Consider the following 25,539-nt stretch of genomic DNA (forward strand, 5'->3'; position numbering starts at 1 on the left):
AGTTTTATTCCCAGTGTATCACACTGAATTACTTCCAACCCAAAGTTTTCAGTACAGCAGAAGCTTTGTTCTGGGCAATGTTCACTAGCACTGTGTTGACTATGTTCACAGATACTACCAATTACCTGCTTTACATAGGTATGCTATCAGCCTGATACCAATATATGGGTCAGATGGGAGATTTCTAACAAAAAAAAAGTAAGGGCTTTCTTTTAATTTCTGTTTTCTGTCACCACGTGAAACATCAATACAATATTGAAATGTTGGGGTTTCAACCCCAAGCCCCAAATTAAGGTTGACATAGGGGTGATTCCCACAGCCCTTCACAAAAGGGGGGTGAGTTTACCTCTAAGCTTCCCTCCAGGGTGCTGCCGGCCTGGCAGGGAGAGCCATTGGGTAAAGGAGCCCCAGGTGTCCCACTTGGGGATAAAAGCTGGGACCCCTTGCAGGAAGGGGCAGTGTCTGTCTGTGAGGTGGGTGCACTTTGCAGAGTTCCCTGTTGGGGAAGGGCCTCCTGTCTCCCTGGAGCTGGGCTCCAGTCAGGTCTGGCTTTTGTAAACGTGGGCTGTGTAGAGATTCAGTATGTGGCTTCCTTGGTCTTATGTATTTGGCTGGTTGACTCGGTTGTCTCCCGTCCCTTCTATGGGAAGCTGCATTTCACCATTTGTTCCACCCATTGTTGGCTGTGGGGTGTCGTTGTTGGGGTCAGTGGGATTGATGTCGGTTATGTATAATCTGTCTTGTTTGTACCCCCAGCGCTCACCCATGTACTGACCCTTTTGTATCCAATAAAATTTGGTTATTGGTTCATCTTTATGCTGGCTGTGTCCTTTATGCTAGGCCTAATGATTGGCAAAACAAATATGTTACCTGGAGCATTAAAAAAGGACAATAGTGAGGCTAAATATATATGTATATTTAACATTTTAACCAGTTTATAGATAAAAGAAGTATAATTTAGTGCTGATATGTACAGTCCTGGTTTATATTATTAGCATTCTTCACTGCTAATATTATTCACTTTATTTTTTTAAAATCATTCATTCTTCTTGGTATAGCATCATCCAAAAGAAAGTAAATTAGGAAACATGGAAGTTTTCATCACCAGGTTATTTCTTCAAAAATTATTCAGATCAACTTCTTGCTCCCAGTCTAGAGAAAATAAGTTGATGTTTGAATATACCTTCAGAAGAGGGTGAGCAAGTGTCCATCTTGTGTTCTTTCTGATCCCATCCCCATATTACAGTGGCAAAAAGAACGTGTCCGGTGACCATTGGAATGAATTTTGTCTTGGGAAAGTATCTGTGGTACCTAGTTGTCATTTAACTGCAAGTTGTTAAGCTCGAGACAGGAACCATCATGTGATTTCCATTGCCTGCATTAAATAGAGATTAGATGGTTGTCAGTAACTTCTGATGTTAGATCTGTGACAAGACATCCTGTGTTAGGAGATTAAATACTTCATTTTTCCATGTAGTACTGCCAAAGAAGAGCTTGAGAAGAGTGGAGTATTGGTGATTAGATACAATTATGGATGTCCATAAGTATGTTTAGTGGTGGAAAAATTATTTACCTTTTTTAGGTCAGCATCTCTATCTTTTAAATGGAATAATATATTATTGATCCTTCTGCAGGTTTTCAGCATCTTCTGGCCTGAGAAATCAGTGACATGAGTGAGAAGTTTGATACAAATGCGTTTTGCTGCTTATATGCATATAACATGTAATGAGGTATTTTTACATGCATATACTGAAAAGGAGCCTCACACAACTTCCTGATAATCTCCTCTTCAAACTTCCAAGCCAATGATTGATTCTGCACAAGTTACACTGTCTTCAAACAGCAAAGCTAGAATATAGAGCAAAGGGCCTATTTGCTGTATATAGATCTGTTCTTACTATAAAACTTCAAAATTATCTGCTCTGGAACTTAATGATATGGTCAGGAGTCTCTTCTGCAGCTTTAAAGCTTTTTTGTGTGCTAAGGAAGCAAAACCCTATACCAATGCCATCTGGAGACTGCCTTCATGATTCTTGCTTATCTTATGTATAACACTGTTGAGATCAGGATACACAGTTAATACAAATTACTATTATTTTACTCTTATACTTAATAACCAATGTAAGTGGATACATATAATTAACATGCAACTAATTTATATTTTTTTAAACCAGACAGTTTATGAACTTTGGCCAATAACTAAATGTTCACGATTATTTTGTGAAATCAGCTGAAAAAGATATTTTTTTAAGGTGAATACTTGCTTCCTTTCCTTTTGTGGGAAGCTGCCATTCTGTTATAAAATATTTAGAAAAAGGAGATTGTCTTGAACTGAGCAGTCACAAGCAGGAAATTTGGCCTGGGGCTTTACATGGAATGACAGGTCTTTCAGCCAATGGGTGACCTTTTATTTGATTTTGTTTTTTTGAGAAATTACATTTATCAGTCTTAACGCTACTGAACAAAATTCTTTTAAGACCCAAATTTTCAGGTAGATTCCTACTAAGCTTCCAAATAAGGCTCATACAGGGAATATAAGGTTATATTTATTATAAAGAAACATATTGAAGCTTGGTTTTGTACTGTTGAGCATGGCAGCAAGCTTTAGTTGACAGGAGGGGCAATTCTGCACCTTGCAGATTTTTCTCCACACACTGAAATCTTGGGAATTGAAATCAATGACAGTCAATGTGGAGAAAATCCAACAGTCCTCTTGTCAAATTGTGGCCCAATGCGTACATGTTATAATAATACTGAATAATAACTGCTAGGGTTTTTTTACTACACACCTGTTCTACTCTATTTTAATTTATGTGGTCTCTAAGAGGCTACTCTTAAGCACAAACTCCACAAGTTGTAGTAGGTCAGAAGTGTTAAATTCCTAGTGGCTAGGTGGTATTTAGTAAGAAATGCTTAGTGGAACGGCATAGAAGCAGAAACCTTTATCCAGATACCATTTCTAGGGAGTCCTCTGCCTATTCAAGAGACTCATTTTTTTTTTTTTAGAGTTGTCCCCGCATAGTGATTATCTCAGGAAAACGTGAATTTTCACACTGGAGAGGTAGCAAAGAACACTTAGGGTTTCTAACAAGAGCTTCCAGAAAGGGGGTTTTGTACTAAAGCAGCCAGCAGACAATTCAAAACCATTTTTATTTTCATATATACCAATGTTAATAGTGCTAATATTTTACCAGACATAACGAGTTAAGTGTTAACATTCTGAGCATAATTACAGATTAAAATAGTCAGTGGTCTATCATAAGAAGGTGGGGTTTTTTTCCATTACTTAAATGCTTGTGACTTTTTTAGAGGGATTGTGTAGTACCTCAAATAGAAGGGAGCCTTTTCTTGTGTTTAAGTATCCCTTGAAACTGGTACTATAAAATGCTTTATATTCTATTGCTATGCTTAAAGCCTCCTTCAATTCTTTTGCAGTTTAACAGGTCTAAATGAGGTTTAATATACTGCAGTGCGCTGTGGTGGCCAGGAGCAGAGACTGAGCATCTCTTGATGATCCACATTTTGAAAATAGTTACCATTAGCAGGTAGAAAGATTACAAACAAACAAACATAGTCTTTCAGGCAGGTAACCAACAAGCTTGGAAGACAAATTAACAGAGTACAGGCCATTAGAAAACATTTATTATCTCAAAGAATTTGTGGAACTGTAATTAATAACCTATAATAGGGCTTAACAAGTAGGGTGAAACTTTAAGATCTCTTCAAGTAAATTATTGATCACCCCTTTACTGTAACTGACACAGCTCTGAAAGCTTCAGGGCATGAAGTTACTTCAAGTTATTAATAACAGCAAAGAACATAAGCAGCTTTTGAGCTGGCATAATTCATAGACCCAGAGTTTTCCTCCAGCTCCAAGGCTTGCCTGTGACAGAGCACTCTTATTGGAAAGGAGAGGTTCTTGCTGGCAGGAGAACCAGCAGGTTTGTGAAGACAAACCAGACAAAACCTAATGGAGGAGACACAGACTATGGTGCACTGAAAACTGCAGTGTTTCCTTTTACTCAGTTCTGTTCAGTAGATCTCTTTGGGTCTACTGAAACCTACTTCAGCCACACTGAATTCAAGGATCTGAGGTAGTCTACACTGAGCCCACAGTCAATTTTGTTGCTGTTACCTGAAACTTGTGGCTTTGGTCATAAAATATATTTGAAAGTCACAGACTTAGAGGCAGTTTATGGAAAATAAATTTCTCTCCCTCAGTATTCATATAAAGAGATGTGAAAAGAGCGTACTTTCATTTAAAAAAAAATAAAAGGTACAAACTTTGATATTTTTAAGATCCTTCAGCTATCTGAGACCATTATGAACATATGCAGCTACTGTTTATTTTTGTTAGTTAATCTGTGCTTGCTCTTGGGGAGAATTTGACCTGTGATCTATAGGATTGTTCCAAATTTTGAAATTTGGAATATGTTATTTTATAGAAATCTCCACTAAGGTTGTAGTCTAACTAATGTCACAGAAACACAGGAATACCTTGACAGCCCTTGTATACAGTAATCACCCATTATGTATCCAGGTGCTAAATAATACACATACACCCCACTTTTTGCCCTATTCTATCAGATCCCCTTAAGCTTCTGAGTTTTTCAGTCACACATATCTAATTTCTCTCTGAGCTTCAGGGCTTCCTTCTCCAATCTGTGTCACACTGTTTCCAAATTCATCCCTCCCTGTCCTCTAGTCCTGTCAGTGTATGAGATCAAGAAGGAAGTTTGTAACTTAACAGTCTTGTTCTGTGGCTCAAGCCTTGTCCCTGTGATTTCTGTTCAGATGTGCTCTGCTATTTGTAAGGTCTCTAGAGGTGGCAGTGTGACATTATAAGCATGCAGTGTATATTTTGCAGAACACATAGAGTATTCATCTGCAGTGTAACATGACTTTAAAAAAGTAAAAAAAAGGTTATGATCTGCTGAGAGTCAAGATGGATGTGACTGACTATTGCTCTGTCTAGAACTAGCAAATTCAAATCATGATATTGTAGCAAGTAGCTATGGCATGCTGGGTGCTCTTTCATTCCCAGAATACATGCTTCTGATTATGGTAGCACTACAAAGTATTCTCAAGGCTTGAGGTGCTATACCAGTCCTCTAGCATGCATTGAAGCAGCATGATAGCTGTCAGAGGTCAGGTGCTCCAAGCCTCAGAGGAGAAGATGAGCAGAAGACATGAGTTGTGAGGAAAACCAGCAGTTATTAGGTCAGAGCCATATGTAGCACAATTAGTGCTGCACTCAGGAAACCGGCATCCATAAACTATTTTTGTAGGAGCAACTCAGTGGGGTTCATAGATTCTGAAACCAGCTGAGAAAAGATCATCTACTCTCAATTGCAACCCCTAACCCTCAAGTACTTACCCTGTCTTCTCTGCTGTAAAAACATTTAACATTCTCCTGTCAATACACTGAGATAAGGAACACAGGTGTTTGTATAAGATCAAATGCCCAAAGTGGAGCCTAGTGCTTAGGTCTGACACATACATTCAAGGCTTAATGCATAAGAATGTTTTTCTTACCGTTACCCCCTTCCATTTCATTCATCTAATTCATCTTTTGCTTATTGCCACTATGTGATAAAAGAGATAGTAACACTCCAGATGGGAATTCTTTACAGAACATCTGTAATGCATCTAGGTCAGCAAGATCCTGCCCCTTAAATGGTGCTATTGCTAAATCTCTGTATAGCAATCTAAGGCAGAATTAGTGTAAATTAATTCACATGTCATTTACCATACTTAAATTTAATCCAACCGTAGCAGAGACATAAATTGCTCAGGAATTTTAGCTTTAGACCACCACTACTCAATTAACTAGAAGAAAATGCTGTTGTGGTCACCTTATTCTGAGCAAGCTTTAAATGTTTGAATTCACTAATGTTCAAAATAATAGAAGGCTCTTCTAGTCAAGCAAGTAAAAGGCTGTATTTTTTTCTTTAGAAAATACAAATTTTCTTTCAAATTTTGTTTAAGGGGGGGATAATGAATTATTTTGTCATGTTGGATTATGCTCTTCTCATTTTTTAAAAAAATATTTATTGTATGAAAGATCTAACAGTAACAGATGAACAGAATTTTTTTTCTTACTGAAATGTTTTGCATAAGATTAAACTATTTTGTCTTCCCTTCACAAAAAACTTGAAAGTTTTGCTAGTTTAGTCCAGCCTAAAATGGAGTCACCTTTCAGATTCTTCTGTATCCTTGGCCAGAAATTATTCCTGTCCTTTACTTCACCTTTGAAAAAAAAAAAAATTTTAGATCAGTATACATAAATAAATAGCCTGTAGCCTGGTTGCCTAAGCTGTGCCTGTCCCAGCCATTTACATTTCTAGACATACTAAGAAAGATAATGTCTGGCAGCTGTCCTAGCCACTGTGGAAACAGAAACTCATCACCACTAGATGCTTATGTGCTGTGCTGCTCTCCAGTTTTCTTACTTAATTCTTTTCTCTCTCATCCCCCCACCCCTCCCAGGGTTATACCTGTTCATAAATGTCATTCTCTTTGTAATCCTTGGCCAGTGAATTTTAGGTCATGCTTGTCACAAGCTCCTCAGTAACTTCCCCCTATGAGTTATACAGGCTGAACTGTGAGTCAAAAAAGGACAGAATTTTCATGGCATGGTGGTACCTACAAGCTGGCAGTACATGCCTAGCATGGGCTGAGCTACCTCCGTGAGGTGGGAGGAGTTAAGGCAACAAATCTGTGGGGCTGGAGAAAGGACTCTATCTGAATGGGAACAGGATTGGTCAGCAGAATGTGTCAAATGAGACAGTCACAGAATGTTTAGTCTGGATGGGATCTCATGGGATCATTTAGTCCAATGCCCATGCTCAAGCAGGGTCAGCTGGAGCAGGTTGCCCAGGACTGTGTCTGGCCAAGTTTTGCATATCTCATCAAATATTCACACCTACTTCACAACCTCTCAGGCCAACCTCTTCCTCTATTTGAATGTATTTTTTTCTTGTGTCAGCTTGGAATTTCATGTTTTCTAATTCGTGCCCTTTGCCTCTGTCAGTGAGCACTACTGAAAAAAGTCTGATTCCCTTGTTTTCATTATTTCCCATCAGATATTTGTACACACTGATAAGATTTCCCCCTGAGATTTCCCTTTCCCAGAGTGAACAGTCCCAGCTCAAGCTCTCTTTATACAAAAAATGCTTTTTAGTGACTTGATCATCTCTGTGACTCTTCACTGAGAGAAGTCCCTTCAGAGGGGTTGCAAAGGATATTAAAGGAGTTCTCCATTCTGTCCTCTTAGAAAAGGAAGCAGCAAGAGGTAGAGGATGCAAACTGATTCTGCTTCATGACTAGCGTATATTGCCCTTGACAAAGAGTGGCTTCTTCTGTCTGTAACAAGAAAGCAGAGGCAGGGTTTACTGAGGCCTGGCTGTGGTCTTTATATATAGCTTGAAGGAACTACTGTGACAATCTGGTTTGACCTCCTATATAGTACAACCCAGTATAACATGAGAGAGATTCACCAAATAAAATTTCAGACCAAAATGTCCTGAATACTCTGAGAGTTCCTAAAAAATATGCCAACTTTGGCAAATACCAAGCAAATCTCTCCAACGTACATTCTTCCTGTCAGAATACTATATCTCACTATAGGCTTCTCTTCCACAGCATGAGGATGACCAAAGATGGTTTAGTGTGATCAGCTGTTAGAAGACACTTGTGCCTGGAGATGGACTTGGTAAGAACACTGGTATTTAATAGTATTTCTGTTTGTAATTGTTCATATTTGTAGTAAGCCTCCTAGCCCCAAAGGACAATTCCAAGACCTACTGGGGACAAAGAGAAAGAAAACTGGTTCAATGTGTTAGACTCTTTTTTTCAGACCTTATTGATTGCTTAGCAAAAATCAATAATAATTTCTAGATCTGAGTAATTTTTCCCCATTCTGTCCCTTTCATGTCATTGAAGCTTTCATTAGAGCTTTCATGTTTTCCAGAGATTCCCAGGATTGAAGTAGTTGTGATTTTCACATGTGCATTGCTCTTAAAGAATTTTTAAGAGTAAATACTGTAAAAATAATGGATTTGCTCTTAATTATGTCTGTGTTTTCACAGTTAAGTGATGTTTTATTTTATTTTTTTAATGGAGACTAACTATGACAAGTTTTTAACTTGGCACTCAAAGTGCATCTGACTGTAACCTGTTATGGACAAGCACTAAATAAGATAGATTCCTCACTCAACTTTCCTTATGTTCTGTTTCATGCACTTGGATAGAGAAGCTGTTAACACTTTTTGTAATGTTTTTTCATCAGTGTGTTATGAAGTACTTTGCCAAGAATTGTTAATGCCACACCTGTCATTTAGCAGATAGAGGAAAATGGAGAGGTAGTGACTTGTTCAAGGTGAATATCTGGTGCTTACTGAAGACCCATCTGGTTTCATAGGAGCATGGGCCAAAATTCCATTCTGGTCCTTGCTACAAAGAGATCAAACCAATCATACAGTCTCTACACACACTACTTATTGACTGTTTTGTGATGTAAAGTGTGTGGCCTTTTCCATTGCAAAGAGAGACTTCAGAGGGTATATGTGATAAAAGATATTGAGCTGCAAATAAACTATGGTCCCCAAAGTTTTCTCTGATACTGTAGGGCACAATAAATACTTTATTTCTTCAACCACAAGTTCAGTAAATATTGAAAAAGTAAAAGCTCAAACTCTGCTTGATCACTGTTTCCTGCTTGTCCCATGGATTGTTGATGGGTAGGAGAAAACATTTTCCAGTAGTGATGACCCAGATCTGTGATCAGGCCCTGTGCTCTCAATTGCATTTCTAGCTTATCTGAGAAAAAAAGGAGTAATAGCTAAGTGACAGAAGTTTGCTGTCCGTAATGTGCACAGCAGCTGCCTGTGATGATTTGCAAAAGGATATTACAATGCTGAGTTGAGTGTGTGATTAAGTGGCAGATGAAATTTTGAAAAGATAAACGTAAATGGGAGGAAAGAGTCTTAAATTCACATAAGAAATCATAGGCTCTGAGTTGACTTTTACCACCAGAAGTGAGTTCTTGGGGTTATAATAAATAGTTCTGAAAGTCATCTTAGTGCACAGCAGCTGCAAAAAAGATAAAACAAATGTTGGGAATTATTATGAAAGAAATAAAAACCAAAAAAACCAGTATTATGCCACAGTATTGGTGTAGGGTGTTCATTTATCTTGAATATGGCTGACAGTTCTGCTTCTCCCATTTCAAATATGATGTAATAGAACTTGAAGAAGTGAAGAGAAGGGCAGCAAGGATGCTCAGAGGAATGAAATACCCTCCATATGAAAAAAAAAACAAGTAATAATTTTCTTCATCCTGATTAAGAAATAATAGAAGATGGGTATTTTATAGATTACAAGTCTATGAAATTGAAGACTACAGAAAATGTCTGCAGAAAAGGATCATTTACTGTATCTTCTAACCCAGGATAAAGGAGCATGAAGTGAAAGTAGCAGATACCTATTCTTGTCTGGTTTGTATTTCTTTGTATAAGACCTAATTAAGTAATGGCTGGACATAGACTGGTTTATCCAGGACTGTGTCCAGATGTTTTCTGAATATCTCCAAGGAGGGAGACTCCACAGCATCTCTGGACTACTTGTGCCAGTCCTCAGGCACCCTAAGTACCTCCTGTGTTTCAGTTTGAGCCCATTGCCTCTTGTCCTGTCACCACTGAAGAGAGCCTATCTGCATTGTCATTGCACCCTCCCTTCAGGTGTTTATATACATCAAGAAGATCTGCCCTGAGCTTTCTCTTCTGTAGGCTAAGCTCTCAGTCTTTCCCTATAGGGGAGATGCTTCAGTCCCTTCATCATCTTAGTGGCCATCCTTTGGACTAAATCGTTTAGGTTAAAAAAGACCTTTAAGGTCATCAAGTCCAACCATTAATGTAGCACTGCCAAGTCCACCACTAAACCATGTCGCTAATCACCACAGCTACATGTCTTTGAAATACCTCCAGGCGTGGTGACTCAACCGCTTTCCTGGGCAGTCTGTTCCAATGCTTGACAACCCTTTCGGTGAAGACTTTTTTCCTAATATCCAATCTAAACCTTCCCTGGTGCAACTTGAGGCCATTTCCTCTTGTCCTATCACTTGTTACTTGAGAGAATAGACTGGCACCCACCTTGCTACAACCTCCTTTCAGGTAGTTTTGGAGAGTGATAAGATCTCCCCTGAGCCTCCTTTTCTCCAGGCTAAACAAACCCAGTTCCCCCAGCTGCATCTCATAAGACTTGTTCTCTAGACCCTTCACCAGCTTCATTGGCCTTCTTTGGACACGCTCCAGCACCTCAATGTCTGTCTTGTAGTGAGGGGCACAAAACTGAACACAGTATTTGAAATGTGGACTCACCAGTACTAAGTGCAGGGGAACAATCTCTTCCCTAGTTCTGCTGGCCACACTATTTCTGATCTCCAGTACATCCATGTGTCTCTTGTACTGAGGAGTCCAGAACTGGACACGGTACTCCAGGTGTGGCCTTATCAGTGCTAAGAGGGGAAGGGTCAGCTCCCTCAACCTGCTGGTAATACTACTCCTAGTGCAGTACAGGATACCTTCAGCCACCTTTAGCCTTTTTTACTGCAAGGGACATTGCTGGTTCACATTCAGCTTCCTGTCCAGGAGGACTGCCACGTCCTTTTCTGCAAAGCTACTTTCTGCACAGTCAGTCCCTAGCACATTCTGGTGCATGGGGTTATTCCTCCCCAGGTGCAGGACTTTGTACTTCCTTTTGCTGAACATCATGAGGTTCCTGTCAGCCCATTTCTCCAGCCTGTCAAGATCCCTCTGGATGGCAGTACGACTCTCTGGTGTATCAGCCACTCTTCCCAGTTTTCTGTCACCAGCAAATTTGCTGAAGGTACAGTCTGCCCAATTATCCAGATCGTTAAGGAAGATGTTAAACAGTACTGGACCCAAGACTGACCCCTAGGGTACACTGTTAGTTACCAGGCTTCAACTAGGCTTTGTGCCACTGATCACCACTATCTGGGCCCAGACGTTTAGCCAGTTGATGGGAGTGACATTTGTGTTCCTCCACTCTTCTGGCATCTCTTCCAAACACTATGTTTCTTCAAAGGTTATCAAGAGTGTCCTCATAATTATATCAGCGAGGTCCCTTAGCATTTGTGGTTGCATCCCATCAGGGCCCATGGATTTATGTATGTCCAGTATTCTCTAACCTGATCCTCATCCACTTTCTAGTTCATTCCAGGGACGGTTCCCTGGAGGCCAGGTCCACGAGACAGCACAGCACTAGACTTCTTGTACATTTGCAGTTTTTCAGTGTTGTTCTTAAGGCTTGCTTCAGGATGTGCACGGTATGATATGGAAATACTGCCATGGTGGACTGCCTCGTGTTATGTTGGGCATTTTGAACTGCTTCCCACCTTTTTTAATTAATAAAAAACCTATGTGTTTCAGTAGTGCTTCAGAGTCACAAGAGGCCTCGAGTAGGCTCTCACTTGGTGCTATGCAGGGTGCACAACTGATTCTAACTATGGCTATTCCCAGTATTGTGGACATAAACCTTCGTCCACTTGTTAATTTACAGATCAAAAAATCACTCCCTGGAGCAAACTTCTTTAGCAGTGTTCACATACTCTTTTTCACCATTAAAGGCAACTAGGTTGAGCTGAAAGCATGGGCACAGTTATATTGAGAAGGCACTTAGATTTGAAGCACCACCAAAATTATAAGGTGAGCCATGCATTGAAGAAAAGGTCTTATTCTTGTAAGCAGGACCACCCTAGTATTTTTTGTGAGTAGGTCAGTCAATAATATCATACCTAGTCATAACAGCTGTTTCTAACATAACATGCAACAACATCTTTGTGCTTATTCTGCACTGGGATGTGTTTGCAACATGTTATGATCCCTCAATTCTGTATCTAGCTAGGGTTGTAATAAAGATGGAGTAAATGGATGCAGTGGAATGGAGATGGAGTAGAATGGGCTCAACACAGGTGGTGCTAATCTGCCTGACACCTAGGAAGGCCAGCAGATTACTGTCCCATATTACTGTGTCTTCACAGTTGTGAGTATTTAGATTAGCTAAATAAAATAATGCTCAAGGTTGTCTGCTTGTACGGTAGTTACATTTCTGATTGTAGCACAAACATATGTTTTAGAGAACATATTGATTGAGATGCTCAGTCTGATTAGATTCAGTCGAGATGGAAAAAGAACCATTTGAACTGGCTTGAGATGAAATAAAAAGAATGAACTGGAACCTTCTGTAATAATCAGATTTGCTCTCACAGGCAAATGTGAACAAATAAAACTGGCAGCCCATATATCACTTCATGCACTGTTTTTCATAGCTTGAAAACTAAACACTACGTAAGTCAGTGAGTGCATCAGAAGAACTGCAGTCCATTGTCCCATAATGTCTGACACTGAGGTGCCGGTAACTATAACATGATGGCTAGTCAGATCCATGCAGTTAGGCACAGCTTAGTTAGGCAGCATGGTGAAAACCAGCATTTTAGAAAGGAAATCTAGAGCTGCTCCATGGTAGGTGCTGCTGCCAGGAAACTGAAAAATGAATTTTCTAAATATATGCTATATGCTTGTCATCTTCCTCCCATATAGAACAGCTGGGATCTAAGACTGACTCTCGAGTTGTTTGTACTTTTTATTTTTCAGAACTATTGACTATATTGCTTTGCTAAAACCAAAAAAAAATTCCACAATGTCAAAGAAATACTGAATGTTCATGGGTTGGTTAGCATTGCTGTGTTTATACACAGCTATCAAGGATGTACAAGTATGAAGTATGTCTGTGTCATATAGGTATTACTATCTATCAGTCACAGTTCAGGATAGCATTAGTAGAGGTATTTTGATCATTGTTGCAAGTTATTGGATTTGTTTGCTATTAATTATGTAAAATAATGGCTACTTTATACAGAAATTTCTCTAGGGCAGAACAAACTGATGAAAACTATGCTAATTTTTTGAACTAGTGTTATAACTTATGAAATTATTCTGAAACCTGTATTTAGCTCAAACATGCTAATAAATGTGCTTACCTGTATGCATCAAGGCAAAAAGGCAAGCTCAATATGTCCAGAACTACTTTGGAGCTGGGTAATGCTGTGAAAAAGATGTTATACCTGAGACTTGGTCAAAGCAGAGCGACAACTTGTATTAGCTATGACTTAACAGGATTACAGGAGGAATTGCCAGACAGCTACTTAACACACAAATTGCCTGGCTAGATAAGGCTAGTGCAGATTGGAAATAAAAAGTTGTAAAGGCAAAACCATCTGTAGGAGGAGGTGAATAGTAGCCAGCTACGGGGAAATGTACTCGTATTAGCACAGGGAAGATCACCTAACATTCCTGTACTCTGTATGATGATACAAGTGCAATGACTCTCTTTCCTTCTTTTTGTCATACAATATATATATTGAAAGTCTAACCATGTGCCACAAAACCTGTAATTTGGACCGTAGTTGCAACTCTAATCTCTGATTCCCCATCCCAACTAAGACACATGTGGACACACTTAATTTCTCTGTAAACAATAGTCCATTTGCTCTGAAGCAGTCAAAATACTTTTGTAACTTTCAGCTACCAGACTGCAATAGAAGGGAAAGAGAGAACCCTAATACAAGGGGTCGGTAGGAAATATAAGAGGAAAAAGGAAAAAGTCAAGGATAAAGTGAGTATAAAACAAATAAACACTGAAGAAAGAATGTAAATTGCAATTTCCACTTTTTCAAAAAAACACATGCAAACTCTAACTGCCACCAAGGACCATCAAGGCAATAATGTGTTCATTTTACCAATTAGTAGGCTAGGTAGTGTGTGAAAGTGGGAATTAAGGTTTCCGTTCCCTTTCCTGAAGATCTGACCCTACAAAGAAGGCTGTCAAAGGAAAAGCAGTTGCTGAAACAGTTTAAGCACGTAAATTTGAGAACTGTAAGAAAATCACATTTAATGAATTATGTAGTCATGTTGTCTCTTTTTATAATATCCAGTTTTATACTTGTGACTTAGTATGGACTTTTGAAACATAGGTCTTTTCCAGACTTTTGCCTGATTCTCTGCAACTTTAGTCTGTGAAGTGATTGACAAAGAGGGCATTGTAGCATGTACTTGTCCACCCTTCTTCATGGTAATATTTAAGCACTTGCTTAACCTCAGAGTAAAATAAATGGGATGTGAAGTTCAATAGACACTGAAATAGCAAATCACTTACTGGAGCTCTTTCACTTAGGAAACTTGTATCCTCCAGGTATAAGTGGAAGATTTTTACATCTGTGCTATGTTGCAAATGACTACCAAAAAACCATGGAGATCCAGCCTCAATTACATGATGTCTACATAGCACTTGTCCTCATTTTATATCAACATAAAATCACTGTCCGGTAAACTATTCCAAATTTATAGCATGTTAAAAAATCCAACAAACCTTTTCTCTTTATCCAATTGTATTAACTTGTTTTCTTTTTTGCTGATTACCAGACAGAACCTTGTCTCAGTTATTATGAAATCTAGAGGTCAATTGGAATGTTTATTACAAAATGAGGTATTTTTTCTCAGTTTGTTGTACCAGAAAAGTATTAACTTCTACATGAAAGATATCTAAATTTTAACCTATTTCAAATGCAATTAAGGAAGACTTTTAGTTAAGGCTGTTTAACCTGACTTTGAAAGGATATAAATTCTCTTAAAAAAACTTGGCTTGAGATTAGGAAGAAAGCTCTAGAAATTTAAAATATCAAAGGGGACTCTTTCTAAGTGTCCAGGAACCTGTAAATAAAACCAGGATCTTCTGGGTTGACAGTGTAATATTTGGAATTAGTAGAAATACAGTATACTATATGTATCAGCAAAATTTGTCCCTGATTTTGAAAACCCACAAGCCAAATGTTTACATATTGAAGATATATATTCAAGCATGTGTTAGTTTGCAGGATTAGGTTTAGACAGCAAAACTCATAAGAGCTTTATTTTAAAGTATTGTGGGCTGACAATTGAATGTTACATGCTTGAAGGAAAAATCTCTTAGGAAATCATCTCTGCTAACTGATGTTTTAAGGACAAATATCTAAAGAACAAATATATATATGAGTGGTAGCTTGGAAGAAACCAAATGGCTATTGGAGCTGAGTTTCAGATTGTCATACTAACTGACTTTCTAGGGCTTAGAATTTTAAAGAAAATGAAGGACATTAGTAAAATCAAAGAATGCTGATGTAGTATGGATGTAGTCCAGTGCATCCCTTCCAGAGTTATAATTCATTATGCTGAACTATGTATTCCTTTGAAACATATGTTAAAGCATAAAATTCTTAGTTAATTTCAGGAATCTGTCACCTGTATTCAAGTCCAGATTTTAATCTTCTGGGATATTTCTACTTTGAATAGTCAGAAAATATATGCATATATACGACTGTGTATACACACACATATGTATAAATGCACATATACATACAGATGTACATGCATACATAAATATATCTCAATACACATGTAATATTTGTAGATAAAAATATTATAAATTTTTGTGTAAACCTTTGACACTTTTGCAAAATGCATACAAATTTTAAAGCTGTTGAACTGTGCCTAGCTTCAAAGTAATGCTCTGGTTTTGATACTGTGTAGGTTTTCACTGAACTTGCCTTTGTAAGCAACTTCTCAAAGGAGATTTTAGTGTGTAAAATGTGATACAGTCATAACCATTTGGAAAATTGAGGTCCCCAAGCTCAAATGTGCATATATATTTCTTTACTGAAGTAGACCCATCAGTGTAGTTTCTCACAGTCACTTGAAAATTTAGGCTCTAAAGTAAGAAGATTCCAAATTCAAAGAAAGCTATAATCTCAACATTAATGAGGCATTACAATCCACCCTCTGCAGCTGACACTCTGTAGATATTCCTTAGACCTGTAATGAAACACTCAAATTCTTTTTTGCTAAAGATTTTTACCTTGAGTAAGCAATTACTTGAGATCATTAACTTTTTATAAAGGGAACATCGGACACTTTCCAAATATTCTTGCTATGCAACAAATACACGTGTTACTCTAGAGTTGAATTCCTCTGTTTTTTTAACAAGGTCTTGTCTACACAGGGACACTTGGTAAAGTTTATATGAATTGCTCAAAAGAGCAGGGTTGCAAGTTAATAACATAGGTCAGATCAGCATGCAGGTGTTTTCATTCAGAGGCATTAGTGTATGGAGCTTTTTCAAACCTCTAATACTTCAAAGTAGTGTTACTCCTTTGCTTTAACAAGTGGATTGAAAAATTATGGCTCTGTAATGCAATAAATTATAGTCATAAATATATAGTAAAGAAAACAAAAAATGTTAGCCCTTTATTTGTTCTTTGAATCCTTGTTTACATATTTTCGCTAACGACTGATTAGATTCCTTTAAGAAGGTTTAAAATTGTGATCTTTATAACTGTCCCCTATCCCAAGGTTGCATGGGAATGATTATGTTGATTTTCAAAGCGAACACTTGCATCACTGGAAGGGTTGTTATCCTTTTTCTGATTCACCCCAGCACATTCTGAACTTTAAGGCACTGGGAGTTAACTTAACATATACTAAATTAAGTACACACATACCTGCTTAATTTCTGTACTCAACTGGAACTTCCTTAAGCATTCAGTTTTAATCAGACAGATCTTGAGATTCTCAGTTTAAAAAAAAAAAATAATAAGTTGTTTGCACATTTATGTACTTATTCCAAATTTAATTGTTCAAGGATGTCTGTTAAAAAGCCTTGGAGATAGCAATGCTTCTGACTTATGTGACAAGCCCACTATCATTTTTACTAGTAATGATCAATGAATGGAAAATTTATTTTATGATGGATAATGCCTCTATAAAATGAAAATGAAAAAAAGTTTAGGTTATTTGGCACAATATGGGGGTGGGATTGGTGCTTTGGGGTTGAAATGTAAAGAGTGTTCCCAAAGAGTGTGTGCAGTCAGACAACTAGCTATTTTGATGCTCAGATAATCACTCGACATGCACTTCATTTTTAAATCTATTCAGAATGTGCTATTAATGTGGAGAGAAAACTTTGTAAATTTTTAATACAGAGTGTAGAAGTTCTAGAATTAAGTTTTTTTATCATAAATAATTTAAACACAAAAATATCTTTCAAAGGTTCTGCTGGTACTTAAATATGTAGAGGGGAAAAAAACAAATACATGATGTTGACTGTAATTCTTTTGGACTTTTAGAAAATGTAAACCTTCCATAAGAAATTAATCTGTCTTCCCTTCTTTGGGACAAAAATCTATGTCATATGTCTACATACGGAAAAGGAAAATTCTACATGATAATATCCAAAAAGAGAAATAGTATGAAAGAACTCATCACTCATAATGATCAATTACACGATATTTTTATATGATAACTCTCCTTGATCTGGAATATGCTCCTTAGAAGTAGCTACCATATAAACAAAGTCTATGGTATAATGGCTTCTATAAAATATTAAGTACTTTGTTAATTTATCTCTAAATGGAGTACTATATTATACAGAAATGGATACATTCCTTAAGATATCCAACTCTCTTTGTGGAACAGTCTATATATGTACATACAAAAATATATAAACTGTTGGGTTTTTTGATTGTTTATTTTTTTTCCTCTCTAGCAGTATAGCTATTTCTCCACTCAAGGTTACTCTTGTGTATGTCTATTGCTTGTGTACTGCTCAGAAATTGCCCTGCACGAATGTGTCTTTTATAGACATAAAAATCCCTTGTTCTAATAACCCATATTCACTTGTGAAGAAGAAAAATGCTACATTAAAATGTATTTAAATTTAATGCTAAATTAGAATACTATTTATTTGTTAATTGCAATCTGTATATAGTTATTAAAACTTAAATATGTATGCATATGTGTGTGCATGCATATATATATGCATTTCTTCAACAGCTGCATAGTAAACCTGCATGTATAATGCTTTGGTTGTGTCAGTGTTATACATGGTAACAAAGCCATACCATTTTTACAGGTTTCTACTTCTGCTGACAATGTATGTGTTCATAGAGTAAATCCTGCAGAAGTTCAATTGAAAAATCTAAGTGGTAGGAAAGAAATATGAAAGAAAGGAAATACACTTCTCAGAAATTGGCACAAGGGTGAATCAACTTCAGACCAAAGGAGGGTCTAAAGTTCTCAAGAGATCAGCCAGCCATAGCATTTTTCGCTCCAGAACCTCTAATAGGAGGTGTTGCTGTCTATAATTACTAAAAAAACCCCAACAATTTATATTTAAAAGAATTCTGACCACCAAATATTTGAGGATATTTTGTGTAGTTCATTCTTGCTTTAGTTCTGCTCAAGGCAGGTAATGAGGAATCCATAACCTCAATATATTTTTATATGTATTTGTATTAATGACAGGTAGTAACCTTCTCAGCATATAGACCTTAAGCTTGAAAATAGGAAGTTCATCTTCTCTTTTTCAGACATGAAATGGATGAGTTAGAGAAGTGGTTTTATCAGTATATAGACATGCTGTAGTGCACTAAAAGGAATGTTTATCAGTACAGAAACATGAAGAATATTTATAAGAGAGCTTCTGCTTGTTCAGAGAATGTATTTTAAGGTTTAATGAAGTAATATAACTCTGCAGAAAACCCATGACTTTTTATTTATTTATTTATTTTCCCGAACATAGAGTACCGATTGGATTTTCCTTCCTTTGGGATCCAATTTTTTTTCTTATATTCCCCAAAGTATTTCTGAGATCATTCATCTAGATATTTCTTTCATATGGTAATATTTAAAGATCTAAATTTATTATCAATAAGATTTAATAATTTGAACTATATATATATTTTGCAGAAAAGCTAGTTGCAGAAGTACTCAGTCTACAGGTGTCAGATTATACAGCCTCCCACACAGTCACTATTCTTAGGAGGAAAATGGCTGTCTGCCAGCTCTCACAGAGATGGATAGAAGAAAATAGTGGGGATAAATTCACAGTATCATAAAAACTTCAGAAAGTTTATGAATCATTTGGGTTCAGGTTTCTTCAGAAGTTTCTTTACAGTGCTTCTATGTTCATGAAGTTCAGACAAACCAATGTTTTGCCTCAAAAATCAGTCTTAGATACTAAATTTGTTACAATTTTCAATAAGGCACATTTTTGGAAGATAACTGGATAACAAAAGTTATGCTATCCTTAGGAAACCATTGGTCACTAGCAATTTCAACGTAGCCAGACTTAATGCATTGTGTGTTTGAATTTTGTATGAACAGATATAATTTTCTATGTACTCATGGGCCTGAAGTTTATAGTAAGATGTTTCTGATAAATGGTATGTGTCTACTGGTTTGGCTTTTTTTTTCTTTACTATCAAGAGCATAAAGTTGATAATGTGATTGAAGTAGCTAAAATAATCTGCAGTGTCCTCTCTTTTGTGCAAACCAGAGACATTACTGATGCAGTCAAGAAACTCTGTGCAATGCCATTGGTGAAAGAACAGGTAAAAGATTCAAGTTGATGTCCTGTTTTTCTCTTTAAAACTGGAGCTTGAATGGATATCAGTACTTTTCTGATTGATCAAGGCCATTCTGCTGTCTTACTGCATATTTTCCCTCTGATGAGTATTAGATAGAGGCACTATAAAAGAAGATTGCTGACAAAGTGTGACAGTGAAGCAACAGAGGACTTGTCCTATGTTTAACTGTAACTGATACACTCCTCTGGTTGTTCTTTCTTATTTCCACCAAACATACATATCTGTTTTGCCACATCACCTATACCAAATCACGCAATTTCAAAGTATTTGATTTTCATATATTTAGCATAGATGTTAATGATTAAAAAAAAAAAAAAAAAAAAAAGGACCAGCATCTCAAATAGTCCTGATTTTTAGCTGTAATGTTCACTTCTAAAAGACTGAAGTGGGTTTTCCAGGAGCTACTGTATAATTGTGAACTGGGACTTTGGAGGGCAGTATCTGTTCTCAGTTTTGTCATCAGCTGCTGTGGCATGACCTTGGACAAGTCACTATGACCTGATTTACAGAACTTCTGAGCACCCAAAAATTCTTTGGAAGTCAGCATCTTGGAAATACAGTTACTCAGCAAATTTGAAAATCAAGCCATTAATCACTTGGATTTAGTCTAGTGTAACCTTAAGTCAGGCTAATTCTTTCATACCCTAATGAAATTCCGTCTTCACACTTTTTAATAAAATTTTACTAAGTTACTGAGGAATTTTTTCTTTCCTTGTATGGGCTCTGTCTTGTCATTCTTTCTCACAGAAAATATTGTTTAGAAAAACATGCGAAACTGAGCAAGATGCTTGCATTCTCAGACTATTACCTGATCAGAAAACTTTTATTCTTTCTCTTTATTGTTGTGTTTTTTTGTGGTTTTTTAGCCCACGGCTTGTGACGTGTAAGAATACCTAGGACAGGAAAGTAAACAATGGGATAACTAGGGTTAACTGAGTTAACTACTGAGTGTTAATTAGAAAAATGTCTAGCTACATAAGTGAAGTTTAATTATGCCTGATACATAGTTTGAGGTCCAAAGCATAAGACTGAGGAAAGCTAACATAATTCTTTTTTATAACATTTCTTGTTTTGCAGGAGTGATATATAGCAAACTAATGATATACTGTCATCCATATACACTTACTCTTGACTGGTTCAAACCATCAAATACTCATCATCTTACATTCTTCCTGAGAGATGAAAAGTTTCACCAAAGAGCAGAAAGTATGTTAGTTGAAGAGGCTCCAGTGATGCTTAAAAAACCTCTTTTCTTAAATCTCTGCATTCTTAGCATCCATTCCTCTTAGATGGGTGTGAGGAAAGGAGGGAATAGTTTCCAATTTGTCAGGTACAGGACCCAAGCAAATAAACTCTGGAACATCAGTGTAGCTCTCTGCAGGTCTGGGTTGTAAGTAAATCCCTGCACTACATTTCTGGAACAGAGGACACTAGAGATCACAGAGCAAACATTGCTGCATGGCCCTGGGCAGAACCAGCTGTGGCCTTCTGGAATTAGGTATATGGGTGCTGTCTCTCTGAAGGCTGGCAAGTATTGTTAAGGACCAAGCTGCAAGAAACAACATAACATCACTCTAGGGTTTTTTTGTTGTTGCTCAGAGCTGGACAGCTGATTCACTTAAGCATCTTCTCTTGTTTCCCTTCTAGGCTCTGACTCACTGTAAATCTTGTTTATATAGCATCCTAAATCTTTTCAAGTCCACTTCAGCATCAATTATTAGAAGTCACTTTTCTAGGTAAATTCCAGCATAAATAGGTCTGTGACAGCACACGTTTTATCTGGCATGTTGATGATTTAAACAGAAATAAGAATATCTCAATTTAAGTTCTTCCTGTATATTAAAGGGCAAATACAGTAAAGAAAAGATATAAGAAGTAACAAGGGATTCACATGACCTACTTTTCAGTTAAACTCCAGGCTGTCCTGAGAGGCATCAGGCAGATCATCATCTACCCCTTGGGAAGTAGTTTGTCAACCCAGAATCTTTCTTAAAGGTAAAGAGCTTGGTCCAGTAAAAGATAGAGAGAACAGTAACAGAGTATGTTCTCCTTTAGAAAGGAATTAGAGCAGAAGAGACATATTGGGACTAATTTGTTGAAAGATTTCTTTTGGAGTTAAGAGATATTTAGTGTATTTTCTCTTTGAGTGTTCAGGTCAGCTCTGTGAACTCAATGTGTAAACTGCCTCCTATGACTGACTTTTGTTTACTGAGTATCCCTGAATCAGTTTTCAGCCCTAACCTCTCTGAATTCCAGCAGAGATAGATATAGTTCCTATTAGTGTGGCCTGTCCTGAGCAATCAGAAAACCCAACATGTCATGCCATGAAGAATAAGATAATGGAATAAAAGCCAAAGAGTACAGGTCATCCTTTTCAAGTCTAAGGTGTCTGTTGATGTTCATTTTTACTTTTGTTTGTCTTCTGAGTCACTCTCATGCAAATACTGCTTTTATTTTAGAGATAGTGATTGTTACTAGGTAAATAATTGAATTACAAGATGATCTATCTGTTGTAAAAACAAACAAGAAACCTGAAAAAAAACAAAAAACAAAAAACCCTGCTCCAAGTATTCCCAGCTTGCCACTGCTCATTCTCCAGCATGTGTCTAATTTTCACTCTCCAAAACATACATTCTGCTGAATCAACTTCCAATTGCCTCCTGGTACAGAAGGAGAAATACTTTCCTTTTTCTATTTTACCTATTTAAATTATAAGCTTTTCAGAGCAAGGAATGCCTCTCCTTATCTATATGTACAGTCTCCAGTGCCATAGAGTGCTGGTCCTGGCTGTACTCTCCAGAGGCTAAAAATGATAAGTGGTGACAATAATGATGGTGTTTGCTCATATGTAATGAGTGAAATGATACTGTTCCTGAAAACTCTCTTCTGAATGTTAAAAAGATTCTGTCCTGATTGAATACTTTATCACTAGTCTTAAAATATTTTTCAGTCCTAGTATTCGCATAAGAAGCTGTTCCACATTTCTCTTGGAGACAACTGACTAGATTGTTACTTATTTTTTAGTTAAGTTATTGAGGTTTTGTTCCCTTAACATTCCCTTTCAGCCTTGGTTATGAACTGGTTGTCTGTCCCTTGAAGCCTTCCTGTAAAGGTTGTCTATGACCTTGACTGACACTCCTCTCCCCCTTACTCCCTCCTTGGTGTAGCAGACCTAACAACTGACATCAAACAAATGGAGGAAAAAGAAAAAAAAGTTTTTTTAAAAAAAAGGTCAACTGTTCTTTCAACAGCAAATGTCGTTGCTGCTGCTTGCTTTTTAATCCTTTGAGAAATAAGTGCTAAGACAGTCAATTTGACTTCAGCAATGTAGAAAAAGTTCAGTTTTGATTTTATAAAGAGCTTCATCTTTCTCAGCGGCAACTGAACTATAAATGTCATAAAGAAGGAAAATATATTTCTGTGTGTTCTGTAACTCAAACGCTGTTCCATTTTATGAATCATAGAATGGTTTGGCTTGGAAGGCACTTCAAAGATCGTCTAGTTCCAACCCCCACTGCCAGGACAGGGGCACTTTCAACTAGGATCAGGTTGCTCAAAACCCCAGGCCAGCCTGGCCTTGAACATTTCCAGGGAGGTGGAACACACAACTTCTCGGCAACTGTGCCAGGGCCTCACCACCCTCATAGTGAAGAATTTTTCCTCATAACTAATCTAAATCTACCCTCTTTCATTTTTAAAACCATTACCCCTCCTCCTATCCCTACACTCCCTGATAAGAGTCCCTCCCCATCTTTCCTGTAGGCCCCCTTTAAGTACTGGAAGGCTGCTTTCAGGTCTCCCCAGAGCCTTCTCTTCTCCCCCAACTCTCTCAGCCTGTCCTCACAGGGAAGGTGCTCCAGCCTCCTGATCATCTTTGTGGCCTCTTCTGGACCCACTTGAGGGTCCAAGTCTTTCTTATGTTGGGAGCCCCAGAGCTGGACACAGCACTGCAGATGGGGTCTGATGCAAATGGGGTAGAGGGAGACAATCACTTCCCTCAACCTGCTGGCCTCACTTCTCTTGATGCAGCCCAGGATACAGTTGGCTTTCTGGACTGTGAGGGCACATTGTTGGCTCATAGTGAGTTTTTCATCCACTAATACCCCCAAGTCCTTCTCCGCAGGGCTGCTCTCAATCCACTCATCACCCAGCCTTTATTTGTGCGTGGGATTGAAAATAGGAATTATACACTATATGCAACTACCTCATGTATAGAATACTATATAAATATAATCAGATTTTTATCTATATTTATCATTATTTATATGAAGACAATGGACTAGCTCTCCTGTCTGTAACATATGTAGACAAAATTAGTACTCAGTTGGATGTTTGATGAAGTACCAACTCCTCCAAACCTTTCTTGAGTTAAACTCATACTGAAGTGTAGAGGCATTTTATGTGAATTCTGGGTATTGACAAAATGATTAAATCCTGCAGTATTAGTGTATCTTGTCAGTCTGCTTGAATTATTTCTATTATATTAATCAACATAGTACCCCCAAGACTTTTTGCTAGGTAGAAGAGAGGCTTTTTTCAGACACACTTGCACCACAAGTAAAGTGAAACTTTTGAGGCTACCTGTTACATCTCAAGTGCTGCAGCATTACGCATTGGGTAAGGGAGAAATGCCAGGAGAAAAGTTCTAATTGTTTTCTCACCATGATTTCCTGATTGTTTTAGTGTAATTTCTCCCGTGGTTTTGTGTGAAATACCTTTTAAAACACCCACTTAACAAGCTCTATGTGCACATAATGCCTCAGGCAAACTGCTGCTTACTCCTTCCATTCTCAATTACATGGGATGATAGTACATGTTTGTGTATACATATCTGTACATGTGTGTTTGCATACTTTAAAAAAATCTGAATGTGCTTCTATTTAATTCTGGTTTTATGGGGGGAGAAAAAAAAAAAAAACAACCAACAAACAAACACCAAAAAAACACCACCAAAGAAACTTACTTCCAGTCTTTTGTGTTTAATTAAACTGTGTTTATTACCTCATTACTGCCTCCTCACTGCCAGTACTGTGCATTCCTGTACCGTGGTTAAGAGATTATGGAAGCAACTGGCACCAGTGATAGTTTCTGCTTAACTGATTGCATCTTTTCATAAATGTGATTCATTCATTTTTTAACCAACCTAACTCTGGGATTTTAAAATCCATTCAGGGGAAACTCTGGGCCTGCTGCACAATTAACGTTTTTCATCTCTCTCTTTTTGTTGTTGTGTTGTGTTTTTTTTCCCTTCTTACAGCAGCTCACAGGAAGTCCTTGGAGACCAAATCCTGCCAGAACAGGCACTATATATTAAATGGGCTACACTATGTTGAAATTATAAGTGCTGTTCTAAAAATCCATTTACTTTCAAAAATTTGAGAGACTAGAACAAAGGTCTCTGTTCCTATTTGTCTCACTGCGTTATAAAGATTGTGAAAACATATTTCTCAGCCTGGAGATTGCTTTCCTCCTCTCCTAAAGTAGGTATTTGCCTTCTCTTCATATTTACCAGACAAATGCTGGCAGCTCCAAGCTGGGTACTGGCGGAAGAATGTACATCCAGCATTGCACTTATGTCACCTCTTCAAGCATTGTAATATTTAAGAAGCATCTTGCTGAATGCATAGTACTAGTGTGAAACATCCTTAATTTGCTGCAAAAAGATTAATGACTGTAAAGGATAGTAAACCTTTCAGGGACATGAGTTCAAAGATGGGCTGAAACAGAACTAACTTGCTCGTCTTTCTGGTCAAGATTTGCACCTCAGTAACTTATTTCTATGTCACCTTGGCACATGTGAGTCTGCTGTTGGAGCTGGGCAAAGACAGGGCAGACTGAGCAGTGGCAGGGGAAGCTGGTCGCTTGTGCTTGCCTTTAAGCCGAGGCCACGTCCCACCCAATGGCCCTGGGGCAGTGGGTGCAGCCTGTCCTGTCAGGAGATGCACTGAGCTACCTGCCATGACAGTTTTTTCTGTGTGGATGGGGAGGCACAGGCAGTGTAG

The 25,539-nt window shown here is 37.7% G+C and overlaps 1 protein-coding gene across 1 annotated transcript in view; it reads left to right on the forward strand.

Moving 5' to 3' along the window:
• Nucleotides 1–25,539, forward strand: part of PIK3C2G (phosphatidylinositol-4-phosphate 3-kinase catalytic subunit type 2 gamma) — a 212,991-nt gene that overhangs the window by 20,109 nt on the left and 167,343 nt on the right. The window contains 4 exon segments of the mRNA XM_074901319.1: nucleotides 7,645–7,672; nucleotides 7,675–7,714; nucleotides 14,502–14,565; nucleotides 19,379–19,501. Coding sequence (XP_074757420.1) covers nucleotides 7,645–7,672; nucleotides 7,675–7,714; nucleotides 14,502–14,565; nucleotides 19,379–19,501 — 255 coding nt within the window.

Source organism: Athene noctua, chromosome 3, assembly GCF_965140245.1.
Source record: "Athene noctua chromosome 3, bAthNoc1.hap1.1, whole genome shotgun sequence".
NCBI lineage: Eukaryota > Metazoa > Chordata > Aves > Strigiformes > Strigidae > Athene > Athene noctua.